The sequence below is a fragment of the Bos mutus genome, chromosome 7 (assembly GCF_027580195.1).
Source record: "Bos mutus isolate GX-2022 chromosome 7, NWIPB_WYAK_1.1, whole genome shotgun sequence".
NCBI classification, from domain to species: Eukaryota; Metazoa; Chordata; class Mammalia; order Artiodactyla; family Bovidae; genus Bos; species Bos mutus.
The window spans coordinates 86,561,503-86,587,729 of NC_091623.1; the positions used below are offsets into that span (position 1 = coordinate 86,561,503).

The 26,227-nt window shown below is 46.9% G+C and overlaps 1 protein-coding gene across 5 annotated transcripts in view; it reads right to left on the minus strand.

Moving 5' to 3' along the window:
* The window catches only part of MACROH2A1 (macroH2A.1 histone), an 81,739-nt gene that overhangs the window by 38,696 nt on the left and 16,816 nt on the right, over positions 1-26,227 (minus strand). For all 5 annotated transcript variants that reach the window (XM_070374377.1, XM_070374379.1, XM_070374380.1 and 2 more), the window contains exons 3-4: positions 8,986-9,092; positions 8,344-8,541 (exon numbers count right to left, since the gene is read on the minus strand). In XM_070374377.1, the coding sequence (XP_070230478.1) occupies positions 8,344-8,541; positions 8,986-9,092 (305 nt within the window). The remainder of the gene's footprint in view (positions 1-8,343; positions 8,542-8,985; positions 9,093-26,227) is intronic.

Sequence of the window (26,227 nt, forward strand, 5' to 3'; positions counted from 1 at the left end):
AAAAAAAGAAAACAGTAAAATGTGAAAAAGATTCCAATGGCATTTTAAAAAGAAATAGAACAATCTTAAAATCTGTGTGGAACCATGAAGGACCCTCAACTATCCCAAGCAGTCTTGAAAAAGAACAACAAATCTGGAGGCACCATGTTCTCTCATTTTCAAACTACATAGGAAAGCTGTAGTAATGAAAACAGTATGGCACTGGCAAAAAGCAGACAATGGAACAGAATAACAAGCCCAGAAAAAAACACCAGCACATATGGTCAACTAATTCACAGCAAAGGAGCCAAGAATATACAATGGAGAAAGGACAGTGTCTTCAATAAATACTGTTGGGGAAATTCAACAAGCAATGGAAAAGAATAAAACTGCACCACTATCTTACACTATACACAAAAATCAACTCACGACAGACTAAAAACTTGAACATAAGAGTTGACACCATAAAACTCCATGAGGAAAACAGACAGTAAGCACTTTGATATTTGTATTGGCAATGATTTTGGAGTTGATGCCAGAAGAAAAGGCAACATAATAAGTAGGTCTATATTAAACTAAAAGGTTTCTACACAGCAAAAGAAACAATTGACAAAATGAAAAGGCAACCTATGGACCTATATAAAAACTCTGACAATGCAAGAGCTAAAAACTCAAGAGCACTTTTCCAAAGACGACACACAAATGGCCAACCAGTACATGAAAAGGTGCTCAACATCACTAATCATGAGGGAAAATGCAAATCAAAACCATAGTGATATAGCACCTCACACCTGTTAGAGTGGCTATTATCAAAATGAAAGGAAATAACAAGTGTTGGTGAGAATGTAGAGAAATGGGAACCCTAGTACACTGTTGATGGGAACATAAATTGGAGCAGCCACCTTGGAAAACATTGTGGAGGTTCCTCAAAAAATTAAAAATAGAACTACCACATGATTCAGCAATTCCACTTCTGAGTATTCATCCAAAGGAAACAAAAACACTAACTCAAACGGATATAAGGGCTTCCCTGGTGGCTCAGCTGGTAAAGAATCCACCTGCGATGTAGGAGAAATGGGTTCGATTGCTGGGTCAGAAGATCTGCTGGAGAAGGACAGGCTACCCACTCCAGTATTCTTGGGCTTCCCTGGTGGCTCAGCTGGTAGACAATCTGTCTGCAATAGGACATGTGCACTCCACGTTCACTGCAGCATTACATGTAATAGCCAAGATACAGAAATATGGAAACAACCAGAATGGCCATCAATGGAAGATGGATAAAGTATGACACACTTTATAGTATAGTTAATATACAGGGGGCGTAGTTAATACCCCCTATATAAACAGAAAGAAGTATTAATCAGTCATAAAAATGAAGGAAATTCTGCCATTCGAGACAAAATGGATGGACCTTGACAGCACTGCTAAGTAAATATGTCAGAGAAATTAAAATGCCATATATACCGTATAATCTCTCTTATATGTGGAATCTTAAAAAATAGTAACAAGAAAACCAAACTCACAGGAAAAAAAGATCAGATCTGTTACTAGGGGCAGAGGATTGGGGGAGGAGGGATTGCAGGAAAGTGGTCAAAAGGTACAAACTTCCAGTTATCAGATAAGTACTAGGAATGTAATATCCAACATGAGGACTATGGTTAACATTGCTGTATGAAACACAGGAAATTTGCTGAGAGTAGGTCCTAACAGTTGTTATCACAGGAGAAAAAACTTTTTAATATATGAGACAATGAATACTAACTATACAAATAGCTGAGAAAAGAAGAAAAGTGAAGGGCAAAGGAGAAAAGGAAAGAGATACCCATCTGAATACAGAGTCCCAAAGCACAGCAAGGGGAGATAAGTGAACAATGCAAAGAAATAGAGGAAAACAATAGAATGGGAAACACTAGAGATCTCTTCAAGAAAATTAGAGACACCAAGGAAACATTTCATGCAAAGATGGGCACAATAAAGGACAGAAATGGTATGGACCTAACAGAAGCAGAAGATATTCAGAAGAGGTAGCAGGAATACACAGAAGTGTACAAAAAAAGATCTTAATGATCTCGGCCAAGTCTCATCTGCTCTGATGTATGAATTTCTGGAAATTTCATTAAAAAGTCAGCAAAATTTTGCAAGGATGGCATCTTCACAAAAGAACCATCCCTTTCTTTGGCATCCCTTACCAGAACATTCATCCCTCATTTGCAGTTTAAAATATTTCTCAAAAAAGAAAGAGGCACTCTCCCAAAATCATCTTCAGCTTTTCGCCAGGCAAAAAGGAGCAAATGTATTTTCTTGATCAAGGAGAGTGATTCACACATGAGGGTGGAGTTCAGTTGAGGCGGTAGCATGGATATATATTTGAAAAATCTGAGGTGAGATAACTTTTTATCAGAATTTTTGGCAAAAATTATCTTCCTGGCGATGCCCTAAATATTATCCTGTGAATCTTGGCGAACCTTCTGACAAGGGGTCTCAACCTAGAAGATTTAGGCACAGTTTCCTTTGAATCTTCAGTGTTCTGTTTTGAGAACGGTCCCCAGGTTTCTATGATGTGTTGGGGACCCCGCACGAAGGCCTGCCCCCTTCTCTCTGGGAGGAGTCAGGCGTGCTCCCGCCCTGTGCCACGAGCTCTCTTCTCTGTCACTGGAATGCCTAGATACCTCCTCCTCCAAGTGTGGCCTTCCCAGAGAAGCCTCCCCTGACCAGCTATGAAAGGCGACACTGCCCTGCTGTCACTGCACTTGGCCACGGGCAGAGAGCCACGCACCCCCACCCCGCTTCTGTAATGACTCTGCCTCCCTCACCAGACCAGAGCTCACTGAGCACCGAGGTGCTATACCCTCGCTACCAAGAAGGGGAACAAGCACACGCTGACGAGAAAACACGCGTGCATCTTCCTTCAACAACTCAAGTGTCAAACGGGAAAACAGTAAGGCAACTTTCAAAATTTCTTAATGGGATAATATGCTGTATATGTGAGTAATAGCCATCAAGGTTAAAAATACACTGTCTCCTTCAGCAAGTCCACTTGGAGGACTTTCTCCTACAGATGACTTGAACACAGAGACCCAGGCACAGTGATGGTCACTATGGCACGGTTTCTCCGAGTGGACACAAGGAACAATCCACAGAGAACTGGGTACACTGGTTCTGTTTACAGTATCAGTAACTGGGGTCACACCATGAGATACTAAAGCAGCTCACATGCCAAGATGAACAACAACTGCCAAGAGAGTAAGAGAAACAGTTGATGTGTGCCAGACACTGCTGCAAGCATTCCACATGGATTCTCTGTTAAGCTTCCCAACCACCCTGTGACATACCTCCAGTTTACAGATGAGGATACTGAGATGCTAGAGAAATAACCTTTCCAAAGTCACACAGCCAGGAACTATCAGAACTGGAATACAAAGCTGGCACCAGTAACCACTGAAACCACACTGCCAAATCACTGGGGAATAAGATTCATAAAAGAGAAGCGAAAAGCAAAGGACAAAAGGAAAGATATGAGCATCTGAATGCAGAGTTCCAAAGAATAGCAAGGAGAGATAAGAAAGCCTTCCTCAGCGATCAATGCAAAGAAATAGAGGAAAACAACAGAATGTGAAAGACTAGAGATCTCTTCAAGAAAATCAGAGATAACAAGGGAACATTTCATGCAAAGATGGGCTTGATAAAGAACAGATGGTATGGACCTAACAGAAGCAGAAGATATTAAGAAGAGGTGGCAAGAATACACAGAAGAACTATACAAAAAAGATCTTCATGACCCAGAATAATCACGATGGTGTGATCACTCACCTAGAGCCAGACATCCTAGAATGTGAAGTCAAGTGGGCCTTAGAAAGCATCACTATGAACAAAGCTAGTGGAGGTGATGGAATTCCAGTTGAGCTATTTCAAATCCTGAAAGATGATGCTGTGAAAATGCTGCACTCAATATGCCAGCAAATTTGGAAAATTCAACAGTTTGGAAAACTCAGCAGTGGCCGCAGGACTGGAAAAGGTCAGTTTTCATTCCAATCCCAAAGAAAGGCAGTGCCAAAGAATGCTCAAACTACCACACAATTGCACTCATCTCACACGCTAGTAAAGTAATGCTCAAAATTCTTCAAGCCAGGCTTTAGCAATACGTGAACCATGAACTTCCAAATGTTCAAGCTGGTTTTAGAAAAGGCAGACAAACCATAGATCAAATTGCCAACATCCGCTGGATCATCGAAAAAGCAAGAGAGTTCTAGAAAAACATCTATTTCTGCTTTATTGACTATGTCAAAGCCTTTGTGTGGATCACAATAAACTGTGGAAAATTCTGAAAGAGATGGGAATACCAGACCCCCTGACCTGCCTCTTGAGAAACCTATATGCAGGTCAGGAAGCAACAGTTAGAACTGGACATGGAACAACAGACTGGTTCCAAATAGGAAAAGGAGTACATCAAGGTTGTATATTGTCACCCTGCTTATTTAACTTCTATGCAGAGTACATCATGAGAAATGCTAGGCTGGGCATGGAAGAAGCACAAGCTGGAATCCAAATTGCCGGGAGAAATATCAATAACCTCAGATATGCAGATGACACTACCCTTATGGCAGAAAGTGAAGAGGAACTAAAGAGCCTCTTGATGAAAGTGAAAGAGGAGAGTGAAAAAGTTGGCTTAAAGCTCAACATTAAAAAAACTAAGATCTTGGCATCTGGTCCCATCACTTCATGGGAAATAGATGGAGAAACAGTGGAAACAGTGTCAGACTTTATTTTTTGGGCTCCAAAATCACTGCAGATGGTGACTGCAGCCATGAAATTAAAAAGATGCTTACTCCTTGGAAGGAAAGTTATGACCAACCTAGATAGCATATTCAAAAGCAGAGATACTACTTTGCCAACAAAGATCCATCTAGTCAAGGCTACGGTTTTTTCAGTGTTCATGTATGGATGTGAGAGTTGGACTGTGAAGAAAGCTGAGCGCCGAAGAATTGACGCTTTTGAACTGTGGTGTTGGAGAAGACTCTTGAGAGTCCCTTGGACTGCAAGGAGATCCAACCAGTCCATTCTAAAGGAGATCAGCCCTGGATGTTCATTGGAAGGACTGATACTAAAGCTGAAACTCCAGTACTTTGGCCGCCTCATGTGAAGAGTTGACTCATTGGAAAAGACCCTGATGCTGGGAGGGATTGGGGGCAGGAGGAGAAGGGGACGATAGAGGATGAGATGGTTGGACGGCATCACTGACTCAATGGACATGGGTTTGGGTGGACTCTGGGAGTTGGTGATGGTCAGGGAGGCCTGTCATGCTGCAGTTCATGGGGTCGCAAAGAGTTGGACACGAGTGAGCGACTGAACTGAACTGAAAGATGTATGTGTGTGTGTACATATATATTTAAAGTTAGTAGTATCGGGAAGGCTTTATATATCCACATGCTTTCATGTGCTTAGACTTTCTCAAAGGGTGCATGGAAACTCTGCTCTGGGGAGAAGTGGGAGGACTGTGGTGTGAGTGAGATTTTATTACCACGTACTCTTTCATACCGTCCAAATTCACACACACTACCCACACAAATATTCATTAAAGCACTAAACTGTAGGGCTGGAATGGAACCCACTGTTTCACTAGGGGGGGTAAACTGAGGCACAGAATCACCTGAGGCCACCCAATTAGAAGGAGAAACCCCAAGACACTTGCAAGGGCCCTGGACGCCCAGCACCTGGTGCGTTGTGTCGCCTTCTCTAACAGTTTCCACTATAGCTGACTCAGCTGTCACAACTGCAGACTTTCAAAATCTTCCAATTACATAGAATTGGGGGAAAAATTATGATTTGGAATTCAAGTGTTGACACTTGAAAAATACCAACTCCCTTTCACTACAAGTGCTTTAGCATGTAACTAAGGCTTTTTCTGCATGTCTCTGGAAAGGTTATTTTCAGAACATTCCACTTAAACCTGGAGATGCAGGGTTCTCTGCTGTTTCTGGGAGCTGACACCACAATTTACATTAAACAAATGTTTTGAAAATTAGCTGTTCACGGTTCCAATTTCAGCTTCCCCCAGGGTTTAATGTTAGCCAAATACTGGTACAGTAAGCAGACAATGTGTTTTATTGTGTAGAAGAAAAACAGACCACCATAACAGACTTCCTGCTTTTGTAATCAAGGGAGAAGTTGAGTGTTCAAGTGATTATTGGCATATGGTTATTAGAAACACCGAGTTCCAAATATAGCTACTAGAAGCTAAAGACATACACACACACACACGCCCTCTGTATTTCGAGTCCAAAAAGAAAGAAAAAGCATTCCCAATGTTTGGTAGGCTGTGAAGTTCATAAAGTCATGGGGCAAAAACTATGGCAGTAGACTGGGGATGATAGGGAATCAGGTTCAACCCAGGACTGCCAGACACACTGGAGTTGAAGAGGTGCTCAAACATCAAGAAGCAGTGGCCCATGTGAACAAGGCCACACTCTGGCCACGGCACAGGAAGGCTACGTGCAGGGACGCAGCTCTGCTCCTACTGGCCCCTGGTCTGCGGGCAGCCACCTCCCTGAGGCCCACAATCAAGAGATGATGGACTTGGCATCTCTGTTTTCTTTTTTAACATTTAAAAAAGCCAGGATGCCCTGGCTTTGCCCTGTCCTGCCCCTCCCCACAAATGCAAATGTTGTAAGGGGGAAAAAAAAAAACCAGTTCAATCTGTTAATTTTATAGTTAGCAGGAATGAGTAACAGCATTCTGTGAAATCCCCTGCCTGCCCCTAGCCTGCCCCAAGCCTCCTCCAGGACTTGTGAGCTGGGTGGAATGCAGTGTCTGGAAATAACTTATAGGACACTCTCCAGTATTAGGTTTCTCTCTCAAAGAAGTGGGAGTGATTCTGAGCCTGGTGTGCAGGGTGGGGTGGGGTGGGGTTGAGAGGCTCTGTGGGCAAGAAGAATTTTGATTTTGTAGTTTTCAGGAAAGTGAAGACTGAAGGCAGAAGGGGATGGCAGAGGATGAGATAGCATCACCAACTCAATGGACATGAGTTTGAGCAAGCTCCAGGAGTTGGTGATGGACAGGGAAGCCTGGCATTCTGCAGTCCATGGGGTCGCAAAGAGTTGGACACGACTCAGTAACTGAACTGAGGGAATGAGGGAAGTGACTGTCTACATACAGACGGGTGAATAAAAAATATAGCCTCTTAATACCTTAGCTAAAGAGTCCACAAACAGTGTGGGTGGGAGGTTAGAGGTCTCAGAAGGTACCCCTCCATTTGGTGAAGGCCTGCCTGATCTCTGGACGAGCTTGGAGGAGGGGACATGCTGGGAGCGTGGGCTGGTGTGTGGCTCTGGGTCAAGGCTCCTAGACCTGTCCTGGGAAGGTGTCTCACCATCTCACTCCGGTGAGGCCTCTGGTAGAAACGTCCTGACACTGACACTGCATTAGACCCCTCACAGCATTTCCAAGGGGATATGACTTACAAAATAGGAAAGCCACCTTCTGCCACAAAGAATTTCCTTAGTCTGGCTGGGGGGCCGGAAGGATGACTCCTGAGACAACACCATAGAACAGGGCAGCCTTCAGATTCCATTTTACTAAACGCAGAGCAGCACTGGCCCTAGCTTCCTGGTCCTGGAGTCTGTGACAACAGCAGAGAGGCAGGGCCCAGCAAGGAGGAACAGAGAGCATGCGTCCCAGTTACCCGGGAGTCTCAGATGGCTGAGTACAACCAGTTAAAGGCGTGGGCCTCCAAAGGGCAGATGAGCCAGATCCTGGCTTGGGATCAGCTGGCCCGCCCTACTCCAGAAGACATTAGGTCACACTCACGAGAAGGTTTCGCTCCCCACAAGATCAGCACCTATGGCCTAGTCTCAGTTCAAACTGGGTCTGGCAGGAGGAGCCCAGACAACACATCCATTTTCCTCCTAACAAGGCAATCATTTCAAAGAGCTAACTGTCTGAACCATTCCTGCTACAACAGGCTCGGAAGAGGACATGAAGCCATGGCAACACAACAACAGTTCTGACGTGTCAAAGGCAAGCGTTGCAGCCGGCACCTCTGGGCAGGACTTGATAGTTGCTCGCACATGGAAGCTCCTGCACACACAGGTCCCTCCCCACAGGCGTGGGCATCTCCTCGAAGGGCAGGCACCGGCCCCTTCCAGCCTGGGGCTATCTGCCCCAGCACCTCCTCACATGACCTCTGCCTAGGGAAATCTAGTTTCCCACTTGCATCCAGACTTTGGCCACTTGACTCCGTTTGTTTCCATAGGCCCCCACCCCGAGAGGGGAATGAGCCCTCAGCAGGAAGGGGCACCCTTGTGACCCCACCTACCTGCCCCTGCCTGGCCCCACACCTCACACATCCCTGCCAAATCACATACTCACCTTGGATTTCCGGGCCCCTTTCTTGCCCCCCGTTTTCTTAGACACGGGCTTCTTCTGGGACGGAGACTTGGCCTTTTTGGCTGGGGGTGGTGTGATGATGGCTTCCAATTTCCCTTTGGATCCTCGTTTCTTCGCTAGCAACTCTGGATGGATGTTTGGTAACACACCCCCACTGGCTATGGTGACTCCTTTTAGCAGCTTGCAGGAAAACCAAATGAGCAGAAAGTGAGCTGGACCACCCCGTCCATGACCTTCAAGAAGTCAATCCTCCCCACCCATGCTCCTGCTCTTGGTTGGCAGAGCTCTCTCCTCTATGGCATCTACAAGGATGCTAACAGGACCCTGGCTCACTACACAGGGAGCAGGCCTTCAGACTCCTTCACTCGGGTGGAGTTTCCAAACCATCTTTCTTCCAGGAGAGTCAAATATCTTTCTTTATTCCCCCCACCCCCAACCAATAAAGTCTTGGGGAAAAATTGCCATGGGGGGTGGGGGGAGGGCAGGGAAGTGGCTAACAGTCACAAGCAGTCCACACCCTTGACAGCCAGCCAAACACCATCCTCCCTCTGGACAGACAGCTCTTGGGCCGCAAGACCACCTGCTGGGGTGTTTGGGTCAGGGAGGCAGAGGAGAGCCCCATACCTGATTCAGCTCTTCATCGTTGGCCACAGCCAGCAGGATGTGCCGGGGCGTGACCCTGCCCTTCTTGTTGTCTCTTGCTGCGTTGCCAGCCAGCTCCAGAATCTCCGCTTTGGGGAAAGGAGAGGAAGGGCGTATGGTCACATTATAGCATCAGAGAGCTGTGTGCACCCTTCCAAATCCTCTGTTCTTGGTGTCGGGAAGGGGAGCAGGCAGCAGTGTCCTGACCCTACCCTGAGCCATGAAGCTGCAGGCGGTCTGCCTGGAAACACTTGGTGGCAAGTCACAAAGGTGTCGAGAGGCAAAGCTGAGGGAATAAGGGAGACCCCTAGCCCAGCCCATTTGTTGTGGACATGCAAAACTGAGGTTTAGAGAGGAGAAAGAACCACCAGCTACAGGCCCTCAGTGAGGGGTGGTAGAGCTCAGATTTGAACTCTCTTCCCAGAACAGGGCTGCCCACAGCCAGCATGCCAGATATCATCAGCATCAACCCCATGGGGCCAGCAGTGTGGCCCCTGAGCTAGGAGTCATGAAGGGGTTTCTGGGATGTCAGGGGGAGGTGGCATGTTACTCAGTACATTTCTGTTAACAGAATCAATGTAACAGAATCAATGTTGAATGCCTGCACACTCAGATTCAAAACTAGAAGGATATGACTGCACCCTTTACAAAGTCAACATCATAAAAACATAAAAGAAAAGAGGTGGGGTGTAGTAGATTAAAAGAGGCTACACAGACACAACAGCCAGATACAAAGTGTCAATACTCAATGGGATCCTGATTGCAAAAGAAGTTATAGAAGTCATTCTGGTGACAACTGAGATTTGAATGTAGGCTGGATAGTAGACACAAAGGAATTACTGATTTTCTTGGGTGTGATAACAGTACTACCACTTTGAAGGGAGCATCTTGTCCTTAGGAGATACATGCTGAAGTATTTAGGGGTGAAAGGCTCTGGTATCTGCAATTTACTCAAATAATTCTGAAAAAGTCTACAGAGGAAAACAAATGTGGTGACGTAACAAAGGTGTTAAAGTTAACACCTGTTAAGTCCAACTGTGACGTGAGAGAGTAAGACATCAGAGTTCCTCTCTTAACATACTGTATATTTGACATTTTCCACAAAATAATTAAGAACCCAGAAGGAGATGAGCCTGACCTATAGTTGGTGCTAAGTTAGAGGTTACTAACCAATCTTTTGGGACAAGGTCTCAGCAGACAAGACGACAGGTCTCCAAAAGCACCAAAGATGGGAGAAATGAGGAAATGCCCTTCAGTAAGAGATTTTTTTCCCTCCTTGGTGGCCTAGTTCTCTTTGTGAACTGTCAACCTCGTTACTTTCGTCTCATTTTCTTAATGAGAAATGCAGACTGTCCCCAAATGTGTCTTACATCCCCACTTCTGCAATTCTGTCCACACCACAGCCCTGCCTGCAATATCCATCTAGCCCACCCTTCTGGGCTCAACTCAAGTCTGGCCTCTTCCTAGTACTAAAGGATTTATAATATTCAAAGTTATGTTGTAAACACTAGACTTGTCCAGCAAAGTTAAAACTTGGCGGCATTGAAACATGTAAAGTATCATGTAAGAAAAGAGTTGCCAGTCCAGGTTCGATGCACGATACTAGATGCTTGGGGCTAGTGCACTGGGACGACCCAGAGGGATGGTATGGGGAGGGAGGAGGGAGGAGGGTTCAGGATGGGGAACACATGTATACCTGTGGTGGATTCATTTTGATATTTGGCAAAACCAATACAATTTTGTAAAGCTTAAAAAAAAAAAAGTTAAAACTTGGCATCATTATAAAATAACTGCGGAAAAAAATTCTAGCTACATTAAAATCACATATTTAAATTTTACAATATTACATGGTTTACCCTGGAGAAGGAAATGGCAACCCACTCTGGTATTCTTGCCTGGAGAATCCCATGGACAGAGGAGCCTAATGGGCTATAGTCCATGGGGTCGCAAGAGTCGGACACAACTTAGTGACTAAACCTACATGGTTTACAATGTTAAACCACTATTACAGATGAACCCAATACAAAAGGAGTCCGTGTGTCAAACTGCAGCTGCTTGGCTACCCATAGCTGGATCAGGAGGGTTCCCCTCAATCCAAGGCAGGAATTCCATAATTGCTGCACTGATGACAAGTGGACACCAGGGGCACCTGAGGCTCTGCCTGCTTGATGCTCCCAGGTCACAGGGATCCTTATGTGCATGTGCTTGGCACCAGAGTGAGGCCCAGGGAGGAAGGGGATGTAATCAATACACCTCCCACCCTCATCCATTAGCTTCAACAGGACTGTTCCCCAAACAGTCTGAGTACCAGGATCCCGTCAATTTTACTGAAGCTTCCCTGTAACTGATGGTTGGCTGCGTGTGCCGAAGCCCAGAGGAGATGACCCTATCATGACCAAGCAAGAAAGAGTGCTTGGGATGCTTAAGTGACCTGATGTCCAGCTGCAGAAATGAGCCCAGCTTGAACTCCACTCTGCCCCGTTCATGGAGGAGGCAGTATACCTACAACACTATTGTCCAACTCACCGCCTGGAGGAAGCCAAGCAGAATCCCAGACCCTAGGAGTCAGGGCACAGGAAGGAGAGCCACCACAGCCAGCCCATGTGGCAGGAAGGCTGGAGAGGGGCTGCTGGCACCACTGGGCTGCAGCCCGCTTGGCTGGCTTCCTGACCTCTCCCACCCCTCACCTCCCCAGCCTTTCTCCACTGTGAGGCCACAGGAAACACGGGGCCATCACTATCTACAGCAGGAATATACAGAAGGGGGCTGGGGTATTACAACTTTGTCCCCATAATGTGCTAAGAATCCGTTACCAGGCCCTCATTAAAAAAGAGACAGAGAGAGAAAGAGACAGAGAAACCCACAGTAGTGCCCTAAGCCCATCCCTGTGGTAAGAAGATCGTTTGAAATTACGGTTTCTCGGGAAAGTGGAGGTGGCCTGTTTCCTCTTCCTGCCCAGAGTACTGGTGCAGGCTCTCCCCTAGAGAAGGCACAGTGGCCGTTGGTGGGGGTAGGGGGAAGAGGGATGTGGTCATTTTATTTTTGGCATCACTACTTTAGCTTTTTTCCTGTGGGGAAGGTGGTAACGATGAATTGCAAAGACCTGGAGGGTGGGGAAGGGTCACCAGAACTCCAAGTGTGTTCCAGCATCTGGGTGAGGGACAGGCAGTATGGAACACAAGCATGAGAAGCAGCGTGCTTCCCACTAAGCAGCACCCACAGCTGAGAAATAAGATCAATTCTCCAGGAAATCCCCTGAACTGCCACTAGTTTCACAGCCCCCACACACCCCTACACTCTCACATTATGGGGAAAATCTCTAATGGCCCAAGTCTCTCCACTTGCAAAATCTCAAGGATTGTGCTGACTGGTAATTCAAGGCTTCCCCGGTGGCTCTGTGGTAAAGAATCCACCTGCAATGCCGGAGACGTGGGTTCGATCCCTGGGTTGGGACGATCTCCTGGAGAAGGAAACGGCAACCCACTCCAGTATTCTTGCCTGGGAAATCCATGAACAGAGGAGTGTGGTGGGTTACAGTCCACAGTGTTGCAAAGAGTTGGACACAACAGAGCAACTAAATAGTGACAACTGCTAATTCAGCCTGGACTCAGGGATGCCAGACAGGATCCATCTGGGAGTGACGATGAGATGGACATGGAGGGCTTGGGGAGGTGTGTGGAGTGCGGCAAGGAGTATCTAGCACCTTGGAAATAGCTAGGCTGAAGTGTCCTTTCTGTGTCATTCCTCTGCCTTTTCACCAAGGAGCCAGAAAACCCCTTTCTTTTTGCAAAACTCCAGCTCACTTTTGATCTGTGAAGACCAAGATAGCTGGCCCTCCCACTCCCTGTCTTCAAAGAGTGGACCCTCAGCCCTGTCGGGAGGGAGGGAGCGGCATCAAATGGGGTAACAAAGAAGGGCAGAGGTTCAGAGTTTGGTTGATTGAGCCAGAGCTTTATCTTCTGTTTACTCCTGCATGTTTTCCAGATGGATAGTTACCATAGCAACTCCTTCGTCAAGGGACACACAAGATGGAGCACCTCAGAGACACACCTTTTATGAGAAGTGTGTTCCCGGCTCCACCCTACCCCTGCACTGCGGCAGGCAGAGGGCTGGGGCAGTTGACAAGAGACCAGAAAGAAGCAGGAACCCAGAGCACAAACTCGCCCCTTGCCAAGGATTCAGTAATATGTTCCCCTCTTTCATCCTCAGTCCAGTTTTAGAAACGGCAATCGTAAAGGGCTTTCCTGGCTAAAAGAGGGCTGCCTGCTGCAGGGGGGGAGGAGAGGTGCAAAACGCCAGCAACTCAACAAGATGGATCAGTTCCCATCTGCTCTCCAGGGCCTGTTTGCAGGAGGGCGGGAGAGAGGGCGCTGAGTGCTCAGGATTTGGGGCAGGGCACACGCCACTAAAGGAGATTTCCTGATTAAGTTTCCTTCCTAGTTAAGTGATCCTTGGCTTTGCAAATGATAGCAAGGACACATCTGTGGAAGCCCTGCGCTCAAGGCTATGCCTGGGTTCCTGCCACTGTACCCACTGCCCAGGGGGACAGGCCCCTCCTGGGCCAGGCCAGAGCCAGCTTCAGCTCTACCTAGACTTGAATGGAATCCATGCCTTCCTACCAGGGAGGGTTTGCTGCACTTGATTCATCTTGTATTTCAGAAGGTTTTGTGTGTCTCTAAATTTTTTTTGCCTCTGTCTATTTTGAGAAAAGGGATTCTGAGAACAAGAACTAGACAAGCACCACATTTACAGACGAAAATTCTTTTCTCCATGGTTTGCAGTGCTCTGTGCTTGGATCCTGCCTCAGAGGGAGTTTCAGGAGCCACAGTGCAGAGACTGTAACCGAAACAAATGGAATCTGTAAGAAATCAGCAAAGAGTGGTTAGCAGGAAAAGAAACAGACCCCTGACCAGGGTCTGCACCCCCTCTAACTTTGTCACCAATGACCGACGCTGGGACAGGTTTGGGGCTCAGAGCCTGGGGGGTCACCTCTGAGACAACTCAGCTTGGTGAAGTTCCGCAGTGACAGACCCTGCAAAGGGGTCAGGTCGAATGATGAGTTACACTAGCCAACTCGTGTGCCAGTCTCCTGTTCTAAGATCTTTTTAAGATCTAATTGGTAAAACACCTGAGTATCTCTGGCTCCAACTCCTGGCCAGTCCCTGTCCAGTGGTGAGCCACTGGCTCCATCACATGCCTAGTGATGCAACCTTACTCTCCCCTCAGAGCAGCAGGCAGGGCAGAGGCACCCCTGGGCCCACCATACCCTGGCCACGAGGAATGCGACCATTTTAGGGCCACTTGACGAGATCCCCACAGCCTTGAGTAACAGCATTATTTGGCAGCCTTCTCGGCTACAGCCCAGCTGTCTGAACGTGAATGCCTCTGACAGGTCTACTTTCCAAGTTCACTCAGAGACCAAAGGCTTAGTGTCTTTTTTTTCCTTCTCCAAGCGTCTTGCATATAGTCCTATCTGTTGTACTGAAGCATTGTGTCTATCTTCCTTCAGGGAGATGAAGTCATGGTTTGCAGAATTAGACCCCTAACAACTAACAGGTGATGCGTGGAGGCTGCGCCAAACTTTAAACACAACTCTTGCAAAGGAAAGAGTCAGGGGCTGCTACAGAACTGTTTGAAGCGTCTTCTCTCACAAAAGAAATATTAAAAAGAACAACCAGAAATCAAAGAAAAGCAAATGTTCACGTAATCCCAGGGAGAACACAGATATTTGCTATGAAGCCAACAACGTGACAAGGAATCTGTTTATTGTATTTCCTTCCATTCATCAGGCTGCCATCAGCAGTTCATTGAGTTCAGAGCTGTTTTACACTATTCTGGAAGGCCTTAACCCAATCAACCCCAATCGGAGACTGACTGCTAAGTGTTTCCTGCATCTTGACTGCACCAGTTTCCTCCAATTCCCTCGGCAGCCCAGAATCCACCTTTTCGGGTGATGAGTGGCAGGAACTGAAGCCCACTGAGCCATTGGCCTGCAGCACCAGGGCCTCGCCTGTGGGCCACAGCAAAGCTCTCCACTCTGCTTGTCCCGGGGGCCTCCAAGGAACCAGTGATTCCACAGGGAAAATAAAATACCTTGTCTTCTGCCCAGAACAGCAGTAACTGGGGGTGTTATGTTCTGGGCAGAGGACAGGGTATTTTGCAGCAATGAGCCATTCTGTCACTTTTCTGCAGATATTCTGAGTCTCACACAAACTCAGCCATTGCTGTTACGCCCACAAGACAGACCCCCCTCCTCAGGGTCCAGGTGGCAGCATGTAGTCCAGTATCCCACCTTCCCCACAAAGTCTCCCAGTAAGAAAGAAATGCAGCTTAGTATCAAGTTTCTAAAGTAAGCTAATTCTTTTACACATTTTAAAATAAATAATTAGTACTTTTGCATATACACATTAACAAGAAAAAGATTATGATTCTTGGCAAATATTACCATCATCTAACCCGCCAACCCAGTCTGGTGCTTGAGTATCTTGCCTCTCAGGAAAGTCTTCCTCTTCCTTCCCCAGATCACTGGAGGGTCTGTGTGAGCTCACCTCCTGGGTCCATCTTCAATGGTGGCTGCAGCCCCACATAGCACCATGGTTAAGCAGGGGCATGCCGTCAGACAAGCTGGGTGCGAATCCCAGCTCCTGCCCTGAGCTGTGAGATTTGCCAAGAAACACCCGTGCCTCAGTTTCCCATTCTATAAACGGGGCGTGAGGTCACCTCTAGGCTTGTGAGGATTAATGAGTTACCAAATTACATGCCTAGAACACTTGGTAAAAGTCAACTTCAAATACTGACGCCACAACCACACACTTTTATCTCTTAATAGAGTATAGCAGGCTTGATTTCTAGGAGAAGAAAACTCTTTCTTTTCCTCGATGTCCTCTATCAAAATAACTGGCTGTCTGGCTAGGTGGATAGATGGGATGTACGTGAGAGCTGAGAGGAGGAGGAGAGATGCAATATGGAAAACCTGGTGTTTCCTCCCCTGATAGTTTACCCTTTGCTGTTACACTTAACAGTTTACATATGTTTGAAAAATGCACTTGAACCTGCTTAACCTCAGTGCTGCCAGACTTGCCTTGATATTACGCAGCACCCAGGGCGGCCCCACAGGCAGCCTCTGCCTAGGGATGGGCTCTGGGGCTTTTGTCTGACCCGGCAGGGGGTGGCGTGGTGCGCAGGAGCAGAGCCAGCTGCTGAGGCAGCACAAGTTGAGGCCCCAGGAGGAAGGCAGGAGGCCAAGGTGGCTGGGGAAGGCCAGAGGAACCTGCTCTAACCGGAGGCCTGGCCAACAGCCGGGCAGGGCCCTCTCCGCACGGCTCACTGCTTTCAAGGACTTGAAATTCATTTACAAGGAGATGGTTAATATGTATGTTTGTTTTTGATATGGAAAATCATAGCCATTTGTTCTTAATTTATCTCAGAAAGGGGTGAACAATCAGAGATGTCTGCTGAAATGAAAAGATTTGAGGAGTGTGATGTAAAGAGGAAACTCACTTAAAGAACCCTGACGTGGTGCCATTTCTGAGACAGACTTCTGAAGTGGAAACAAGGAGCGGAGCGGGGCTTTGGTGGGCTGCCATCCTACGGGGAGGTGCATGCCTGTCACTGGCGATGCCTGTCGCCCGCGCTTACACATGCCATTTAGGAGCTATGGCACAGCTCGGCTGCCTGGGAGTGGAGTTGGCGACCAGGTCTGAGGGAGACATTTGGCTCTACCCACTTGGGCACTGACTGAGCTTATCTTGTGTGCAATTTATCTTTTCAAAATGTAAGAAATAAACTGAATACATAGCATAAATGAGAAGAAGTGACTACGCTAGATGCCACCCCACTGGCCTTGGCAACTGCGTGTCATAAGCACCCCCCGCCTTGACATCTGTCCTGGCATGCTTAATCATGCTTCTGGGATTAAAAAAAAAAATCTGAGCACGTGAAGACTTTTTAGGTTCTTTCATAAATGACTTTTTAGAGCCATACAAGGGTGTCATAGTAGGGGAGGTCCCCTAGAAGGGGCCTGGGGTCACCTTTAATAGCCCTGCCCCAGCTCTATCTGTCCACACGGATTCCCAACGCGAGGCCCACTGGTCTAAGGACTTGTCTAAGCTCCGTCACCCAGGATTCCACCTCTCGTTCACTAAGAGGACAGTGAAGGGACATCAGGAATAAACCTTCTGGCTCTCGGTTGGCTCTTAGTCCACTCTCGGTGCTGCTGAGCACTACAGCCACCCACACTGACTGGGCACTGCCCTCCGCTCGCCTCATTGCGGCCATCTGCAAGCTTCTCCCCGAGGACCTGTGTGTCCTGTTGCTGCTACAGGCAGCTCCTCCCACACTGATCAGACTGCCCCTTCCTAGAGCCCAGCACCCGTCACTCCGACATCATCACCCCGCTTGTGCTCACGCACTTCCTTCCCACAAGCCCTCAACTTTCCTCCTTCCCGTCAGGGACTGCGTGTCCTTCCAGGTTCATCCTTTAGGACCCCTGTCCTCTTTGCCCATGCCAGGCCACGGGGTTGTCTCCCGCCTGGCACATCCACACCACGTGCCCTCTAGCGCTCATGTGAAATTACAAAGGGCCTGCCTCCCCAGCTGGGCTACGAGGACAGAAGCCAGTGTGGAGGCCTGGGCATATCCCACCTTCTGGAGACGTCCGCTGAAGCCAGAGGAGAGGCAAAGTGGACTAAGTGCTCCCGAGTCCAGTGCTCTCCTTTTAACAGGTAAGGTTTCGGCCCCATTGAGAGCCTACAGAAATGCTCTGCTAGAGGTGAGTTAGGAGAAGGCACTGGCACCCCACTCCAGTGTCTTGCCTGGAAAATCCCATGGACGGAGGAGCCTGGTAGGCTGTGGTCCATGGGATCGCAAAGAGTCGGACACAACTGAGCGACTTCACTTTCACTTTTCACTTTCATGCACTGGAGAAGGAAATGGCAACCCACTCCAGTGTTCTTGCCTGGAGGTTCCCAGGGACAGGGGAGCCTGGTGGGCTGCCGTCTCTGAGGTCGCACAGAGTCGGACACGACTGACACGACTTAGTAGTAGTAGTAGAGATGAGTTACTGTGCTCAGTGACCTTTGAGAAGTACTTCAAACTCCTGGAGCCTCAGTTTCCTCCTAAGCAAAATAGGTGGTTTGTGGATTCAGTGAATTACTCAATGTCAAGCACTTAGCCAATGCCTGACACACAGTAAACGCTCCATGTATGGCAGGTATTTTATTACCTAAACCGCCCTGCCTTTGCCTGCACTCAAACACTGCCCTCTGTGCCCCCAAACTCACATTTTGACAAGCCATAGTTTTAATCTGGGAGGGAGACTGCCAGGGCCTGGGGCAGAGGTGGAAGGGCAAAGAAAACAATGCTATTGGAGTTAAGGACTGGCATTTTCTGAATGAACAGCAGACACTGACTTTTGGCGGTCAACATCCAGATTTACAGAGCCAACAGAGAGCTGTTAACCAAAGACTACCTCAGGTACCAATTACCACAGGGAGCATCAATCAGGACACTGGCAGCAAGGGAAACCGAAAGCTAACCTTTTCCAGAGACCCTGGATTTCCACGAGGTTCTCACAGTTCTGCAGGCAAGAAATGTGGGCTCTGGCAGAGATGGAGCCGCCTTCTCTAAGGAAGACATATATAAAAGTCTTCTATCAAGGCAATTCGATACAGGTCCCCCGGGAGACCCCACAGGCCTCTCGAAGTACCAGGGAACATAATGCTTTCTGGCCACTAGATGGAGGGCACTTGTCTGAAAAGGAAGAAGGTAGGGTGGAAGATGAAGGGAGAGAGAGGGAAGGAGGGAAGATGGAGGCAGGTCAGAGCTGTAGGCTGGCTGAGCCTGGCAAACCAGAGGAGAATGTGTGTCATCATCGGGCACCAGAGCTGGAGGGGGTGGAGGGGAGAGACAGGCCGGGAGACAGAGGGAGGCCGCCTGTGGTCAGTGCCCCTTGGCGTTTGTGTACTTGCTAGAACTTACTTATAGCTCTGAGGAGTGGCTTTTTGCTCTATAGTATTTTCTGCTGGATTGACTAGACACAGAAGCCTTGAGACAGGGAAAGAAAGTAAGAGGGCTATAAATATGCTTTATTAGTTGCTGATAATTTTAATAGGAAGATATTGAGAGAAGAGATATTTGTGGAATTCTTACTCACTTCCTCCTCTCAGTAAGTTAGCAGGTCCTTTAAAGCCATTCTTGATGTTCATTCACAGGGGGACCCAGGGGTATGTATACTTTGAGCACCCCTCCTGGGACACTGCCACTTTAACCAGACCTCCTGGCTCCCTCTGCGATGCGAGGTACAGCTGAGACATCCTTTTCTGGTGGGAGTGAGAGATCAACTCTTGAAATACCCCCAGTGCCTTCCTGTTTGCCACCAACTGCTGCTCTGCCACTAGCCTATCCTCAGGCTGGGCTGGGCCATGATGCCCTGAAGTTAATCCTAATTACTCATATTAAAAACTCCAGGAGTCTAGTTCAGCTCTCATTCTTACCAATTTCCTGGTAGCATCTGCCATTAGCACCATCCCCTCCCCTCCAGAAACTCATCCTTCCCCTAACTGGTCTTCTTCCCCTTCAACAAAAATCCAAGTGCTGAGCAAGAGAGTCTACAGTGATGAGAGAGGGGTGAGAACGGCACAGTCCCAGACCTGGGGTCACTAATATGTCCTCTGCAATGTCTGGCCCGTCAGACAGTCAATACACATCTGTTGAAATCAACAGTGATTCTTCAGACCCACCCCCCGCCCCACCCCCCCCACGCAGCACCCAGCTCAGAATCTTGTACCTGGTCAGAGCTTGGTAACTCTGTCACAAATAGGTCATTACAGATGAATTACTAAACCACTGAACAAGCACTGCAGCATTCAGAGGGTGATGCAGGATGGAAGTGCAGGGACACTCTCTGAGGCACTGGCCTGGTTTCATGGATTAGAACAAACACTCAAGATCCATGGCTTGCAGTGTGAACTACAAAGCTGTCACCCCAGGGGAATTAGTCCCTGGATGGCCCAGGATCCAGGCAGGCCACCCTTCACAGTCTCAAGTCAGGATGCGAGGTTGGCTCAGGGGGGTGGGGGGTGAGATGGAACAGGGATGCTGGGGCAGGTTAGAGGCAGATGAAACACCCTCAGATTTGGGCTCAGATACACGTACACACATCAGTCTCTGCATCTCACAGGCACCTATTATTTTTTGGCATTACATTTTCTAGATATATTTCAAAATGAAAAGGGGAGGAATATATTTAGAAACATATATTGCGTATATAAGAAACTGGCAATACTGATTGTCCCCTGGGAGGAGACCTGGGTGTGCAAAAGAGTAGGGAAAGAAATGCATGTCTCACTGTATGCCTTTGGGGAACATGATTTTTATCATTGGTATATATTACTTATTAAAGAAAATAATGTGCTGCGTGCTTAGTCACTCAGTCATGTCTGACTCTCTGTGACCCCATGGACTGTAGCCCGCCAGCCTCCTCTGTCTGTGGAATTCTCCAGGCCAGAATTCTGGAATGGGGAGCCATTCCCTTCCCTAGGGGATCTTCCCAACCCAGCAATCAAACCCAGGTCTCCGCATTGCAGGCAGATTCTTTACCATCTGAGTCACCAGGGAAGCCCAAGAATACTGGAGTGGGTAGCCTATTCCTTCTCCAGGGATCTTCTCCACCCAGGAATTGAACCGGGTCTCCTGCATTGCAGGTGGATTCTTTACCAACTGAGTGAGCAGGGAAGCCCAAAGAAAATAATTACTTTCTATAAAAATTAAAACAGTGAAAAACCTGCCAGATATGAGAAACATCTCATAAAATGCATAACAAGATAAACACACCATTGAAACAAAAGAAAGTCCAGAAATAGCCCTATGTATATACAGAAATTTCATGTATGATAAAAGCAGCCTCTTCGATCATCGGGGAAAAGCTGGAATACTCAATTAATTGTGTTGAGATAAATGGGTAACCATATGAAATAAAATTAAGTTGATTCCTCTCTACACTATATCAGGAAAAATTCCAAATGAGTCAAAGTAAAAATGTAAAAAATTAAACCATAAAAAGTACTAAGCAAGAGCATGAGGGAATTCCTTTGCAGCCTTGAAGAGAGGTAGACACTCTGAACAATAACTCAAAATCCAGCAAAAACAGTCTCATAAAAATTTCTGATACTAAAATTATTCAGATAAAATAGCTAATCATTTCACTCATATTAAGTCATCACTTTGTACGTTTTAAATATATACAATTATATTTGTCAATTATTCCTTAACAAAGCTTGGGAAAAAAGAATTATTCAGATAAATACATAAGAATGTGTGTAAAATACAAAGAAAAATATGTGTAAAATACAAAGAAAAATTTGAAAATGAAGAGAAAACAAGATATCGTGAGGAATGACCAAGTACATTCACAAAAGAACCAAACAGAACTTCTAGACTAAAAAATAACAAAACAAATTAAAAATTCAGTGACTGAATTAAATAGCAGATAAGACACAGCTGAAGAGAGAGTTAGTAAAGTGGGAGATAGTTTTACAAGACAGACCTGAAGTAATTATCCAGAAAGTAATTTGAAAAGACAGAAATGAAAAATATGAATGAGATAACAGATATGGAGCTTAGAAAAACCACTAACAAATCGTTAATTTGCATTCCATAGGGAGAGACTAGAGACACTGAAGAAATAACAGCTAAAAACTTTATGGATAAGATATAAAGACATGTTCAAAATCAGAGAAAATTTACCACCAGAAGACCTTAGTCAATGACATTTTAAAGGATGTATGTATGTAAAGTGAACCCAGGCAGAAGGCCTGAAGTGAAAGAGGCATGCACATTTTGGCTCACACACTTTTCCTTGCCCACATCCAGAATCAGTTTTGTAGCGCTCTGAGCCTTCCCACTAGCCTAGGCAAAAACAGAACCCCTCATGAGAACTCATCTAAGTACATGCAGACCCCAATGACAGAAATGAAAAGCTGCGTACCACCCTTCAAAGAGAAATCATGGAGTAACAGCGAGACTCCTTGACCACCGAGGTTTACTAGGCCACACAGCTTATCTTCAAGAAAGCAGCTGTTTTCAACCAATGGTGGTAGAACAGTCGCACATTCGTATGCAAAAACTGAATCCAGACACAGACCTAACACTCTCTGCAAAAATTAACACAAAAGGGGTCAGAGACCTAAATGTAAAATGCGAAACTATAAAACTCCTAGAAGATAACATAGGAGAAAAATCTAGATAATCTTGGGTTCGGTGATGCCTTTTTAGATACAACACCAAAGGCACAATGCATGAAAGAATTGAAAGTTTTTTTTTTTAATTAAAAAAAAAGAAAAAAAAACACCCTTCTGCTCTGTGAAAGACAGTGTTGAGAGAATAAGATAAGTCACAGAGCAGGAGAAAATATTTGCAAAAGAAAGCAATGAGATCTTTCCTTTCTCTGGTCTAACCCATAGGGCTGGGAGAGCAGGGGACATGGGGCCATTGTTTTATGAAGGTGCCCAGATCACACTTACACTCTCCTGGACAACCGCATGGCCTCCTTAGGAGGACTGGGTGAAGGACCAGATAAAAATTCAGGTTTTGGCCTCTGCAGCAGATTCAGGAGGCCCTGGGAGAAGCGCGTCCTCAAGCTGTGCTGCAGGATGCCACCTCTGTGGATGGAGAAGCGGGGCACTAGGGTGCCCCACTGCTCAGTGCTTTCCACGCCTGGCCTCGGCCCTGAGGTCCGACTTACCTGGGTAGCTAACAAGCTGGCCATCTGACAACAAGTCACCAGGGAAATGGCAAATGCTAAACTGCTGCTTCTCCAAGCACCTCCTGAAGGTTCATCCACCACGGAATCATCTAGGACTGCCAACGTAGCTCCCAGCTTAATGACTTAATGATTTGCTTCATATGATCATGTACAGTGATCAAGAGCAGATGTTAATAAAAACAGACTAAAATCTAACTCTCTTTTGTGCATGTACACATATACACAAAAGGCATTCGGTGCCAGCTGCTATCTCTAGGCACTGAGATTATGAGTTTTCGCTTCTTAAATTTTCAGACATAAATTACTCACATAACTGGAAAAGGGAACATACATTTAAATACAGTCTGCACACACTGGGTACCCAGCACACTGGGGTTTCAACTTCTGTGTTTCCGATTTTTTTCTGGTTGTAACCCTCTGGCTTATTAAAATCCAGTCCCCCTGAGACCCCACTTTCATCTGCTGACAGGCTTTGCAGAACAGTGAGCCCTGTGGGGTTCTGGGAGCCTCAGGAAAACATGAAGTCTCTAGCAAGAAGAGTTAGCTGGGTCCTGGCCAGAAGTTTAAGTCTAAGGTTGGGTGGCCACGGAAACAAGCGAGAGACACAGCCATTCAGAGGGCTTCGAGCATCACAGAGCCAGCCTGTCCTGTTCTCCCTACCCTATTTTTAGCTGTGTGAGTACAGGACACACTTGGCTGTTCCGGATAGGAAAGCAGTAACAAAGGCCAGGTAAGTGACAGAGCCAACTGCAGGCTCTTCCTACCCTAATCTTCCAGGCTTGTCGGATCCTTTCTTTCCCAGGCCAGAAATGCCAAGTGTGATGGATGTTTGTTGAAATGAATATCTGTGTAACAGGGCACACTGCTGACAGAGGAGGCCTCTCCCTGTCATACCTACAAGAGAGGGGGGGCAGGGATGGAATGCAGACAATGAATACCACCAAAGGGATATGCAACAGCTGACCTGAGTTATAGATCAGAAAGCAAGCAAACTGAAAACCTGGATGAGGATGATCACTTTACTAGCTAACATGAGGCAGAGGTGTATCTTTAACACCATCCCTTTTCCCTGGGGTTTTACTACAGGATGTAGTCAGGCACAAGGGCTAGGACACATCCAGTCTGCAGAGTGGCCATAAGGGTCCCCTGGGTGAACCCTGCTTGTTCCCCAGGTCAGGACCTGACCCTGAAAACTTCACCGTGGTTAGCCTAGTACCTACAGACAGCTTCAGAATGGAGCACCTGCTGTGAGAGACGCCAGGTGCCTGCTAGAAGTGTGTGGAGGTCCTTCCTGGTCACCAGCAGGAGATAAGAGAGAGAAGACTGAGGTCTGAAACACAGGGTGTGGGGAGGGGCAGGGAATGGGGAAATGGAAAGGGACTGGTAGGTGAAGAATATGCAAACCTGGATGTCTTCATTATTTTGTAGATTAGAGCCAAAGATGACAGAAAAAAAAAATTGTAGGCATGGCCTTATCCTATAAGAGGTGGAAATATACTATGACCGTAGGTTTTAAACAGACCAGAGCAGGATATCCAAATCAACAGATCTCTCACAGTGATCAACTTGAGAGGGTCTACACTTATTACAAAGTGTCGACATTCAGTCTTGAGATGCGAATTCCCATCCTCCTTACTGTCGAGAAATCAACTGAGAATAGATTTGATTTTTGCAAACAGGCTTACATCCTAGGAGGCAGGTTGGCAGCTGTGTGATCAGGCTATGTAGCAGTCTCTAGACTCCCCCACCCAAAAAAAGATGTCATTGCACATCCCTTTGGATTTGATGACCAGGAACCAGGTCTGTCCTCTCAGGAGTTGGGTAAGCAACTCCAAAGGCACTTCCCTCCAGGGTAAGCCCAGTGGGCAAGGACTCTCATCTGGCACCTCAGTGACGAGCACAGCCCTGAAGAGTGCTGGGCCCTCCCCAGGTCAGCAAGTGAGTGGTTCAGCTTAGCAGAATAAGCACACAGCGTCCCCAGGCCACAGCCTCACGGCACAAATGCTGAACACCTTCTAATATGTTGAGCCCTGTATGGAGGCAGCAGACCTAGCTCTCCTGATCTATTAGACAAGCTCTGCACCTCAGTGCCACAAGCCAGACCTCAGAGCATCCTCCATGGTGCCTTAAGCTTTGCTTCTTTAGCTGGCATTCCTCATGGTCCCATTTTCACATCCTAAACCACCAGTGTCCCCACACTGCATCATGCAAGGTGTTTATAGGATAGCTGTTTCTTGAAAGGCTTTCTGATAAAAGTTTGGGAACCACTATATATCTAAGTTTCTCCCCTTGGGGATTCAGAAGGACACCCACATGTTAAAGGCTCCCAAACATGCTGCAGTAAACAAAGCTGTTTCCCAGTGGTTCCCAAACTAAAACCAGTTGCTTTACTGAGGAACTCAACAAAAGGTATTCACATATCCATCTCAAAACAGGGAATGTGAATACAGCCATCTCCCAGTTTCACCCACAGAGCCCTACGTTTTGGTGGACTACCTCTTACATTTCACCAAATACCTGGGCTCTGCTGAACACAGTTTGAGCAATGTTGACCCAGGGTGCTTTGCATCCATCTAGTCATGGCATGCTTGCTTTCTACTCTTCCACATATACTTTTCATCCCCCCTATCACCCCCACTGTAGGACTCCAGTGCTTTTAACTTGCCCCTTCAGTTCAGTTGCTCAGTCGTGTCCGACTCTTTGTGACCCCATGAATCACAGCACGCCAGGCCTCCCTGTCCATCACCAACTCCCGGAGTTCACTCAGACTCACGTCCATCGAGTCAGTGATGCCATCCAGCCATCTCATCCTCTGTCGTCCCCTTCTCCTCCTGCCCCAATCCCTCCCAGCATCAGAGTCTTTTCCAATGAGTCAACTCTTCGCATGAGGTGGCCAAAGTACTGGAGTTTCAGCTTTAGCATCATTCCCTCCAAAGAAATCCCAGGGCTGATCTCCTTCAGAATGGACTGGTTGGATCTCCTTGCAGTCCAAGGGACTCTCAAGAGTCTTCTCCAACACCACAGTTCAAAAGCATCAATTCTTCGGCGCTCAGCCTTCTTCACAGTCCAACTCTCACATCCATACGTGACCACAGGAAAAACCATAGCCTTGACTAGACGGACCTTTGTTGGCAAAGTAATGTCTCTGCTTTTGAATATGCTATCTAGGTTGGTCATAACCTTCCTTCTAAGGAGTAAGCGTCTTTTAATTTCATGGCTGCAGTCACCATCTGCAGTGATTTTGGAGCCCAAAAAATAAAGTCTGACACTGTTTCCACTGTTTCCCCATCTATTTCCCATGAAGTGATGGGACCGGATGCCATGATCTTCGTTTTCTGAATGTTGAGCTTTAAGCCAACTTTTCACTCTCCACTTTCACTTTCATCAAGAGGCTTTTGAGTTCCTCTTCACTTTCTGCCATAAGGATGGTGTCATCTGCATATCTGAGGTTACTGATATTTC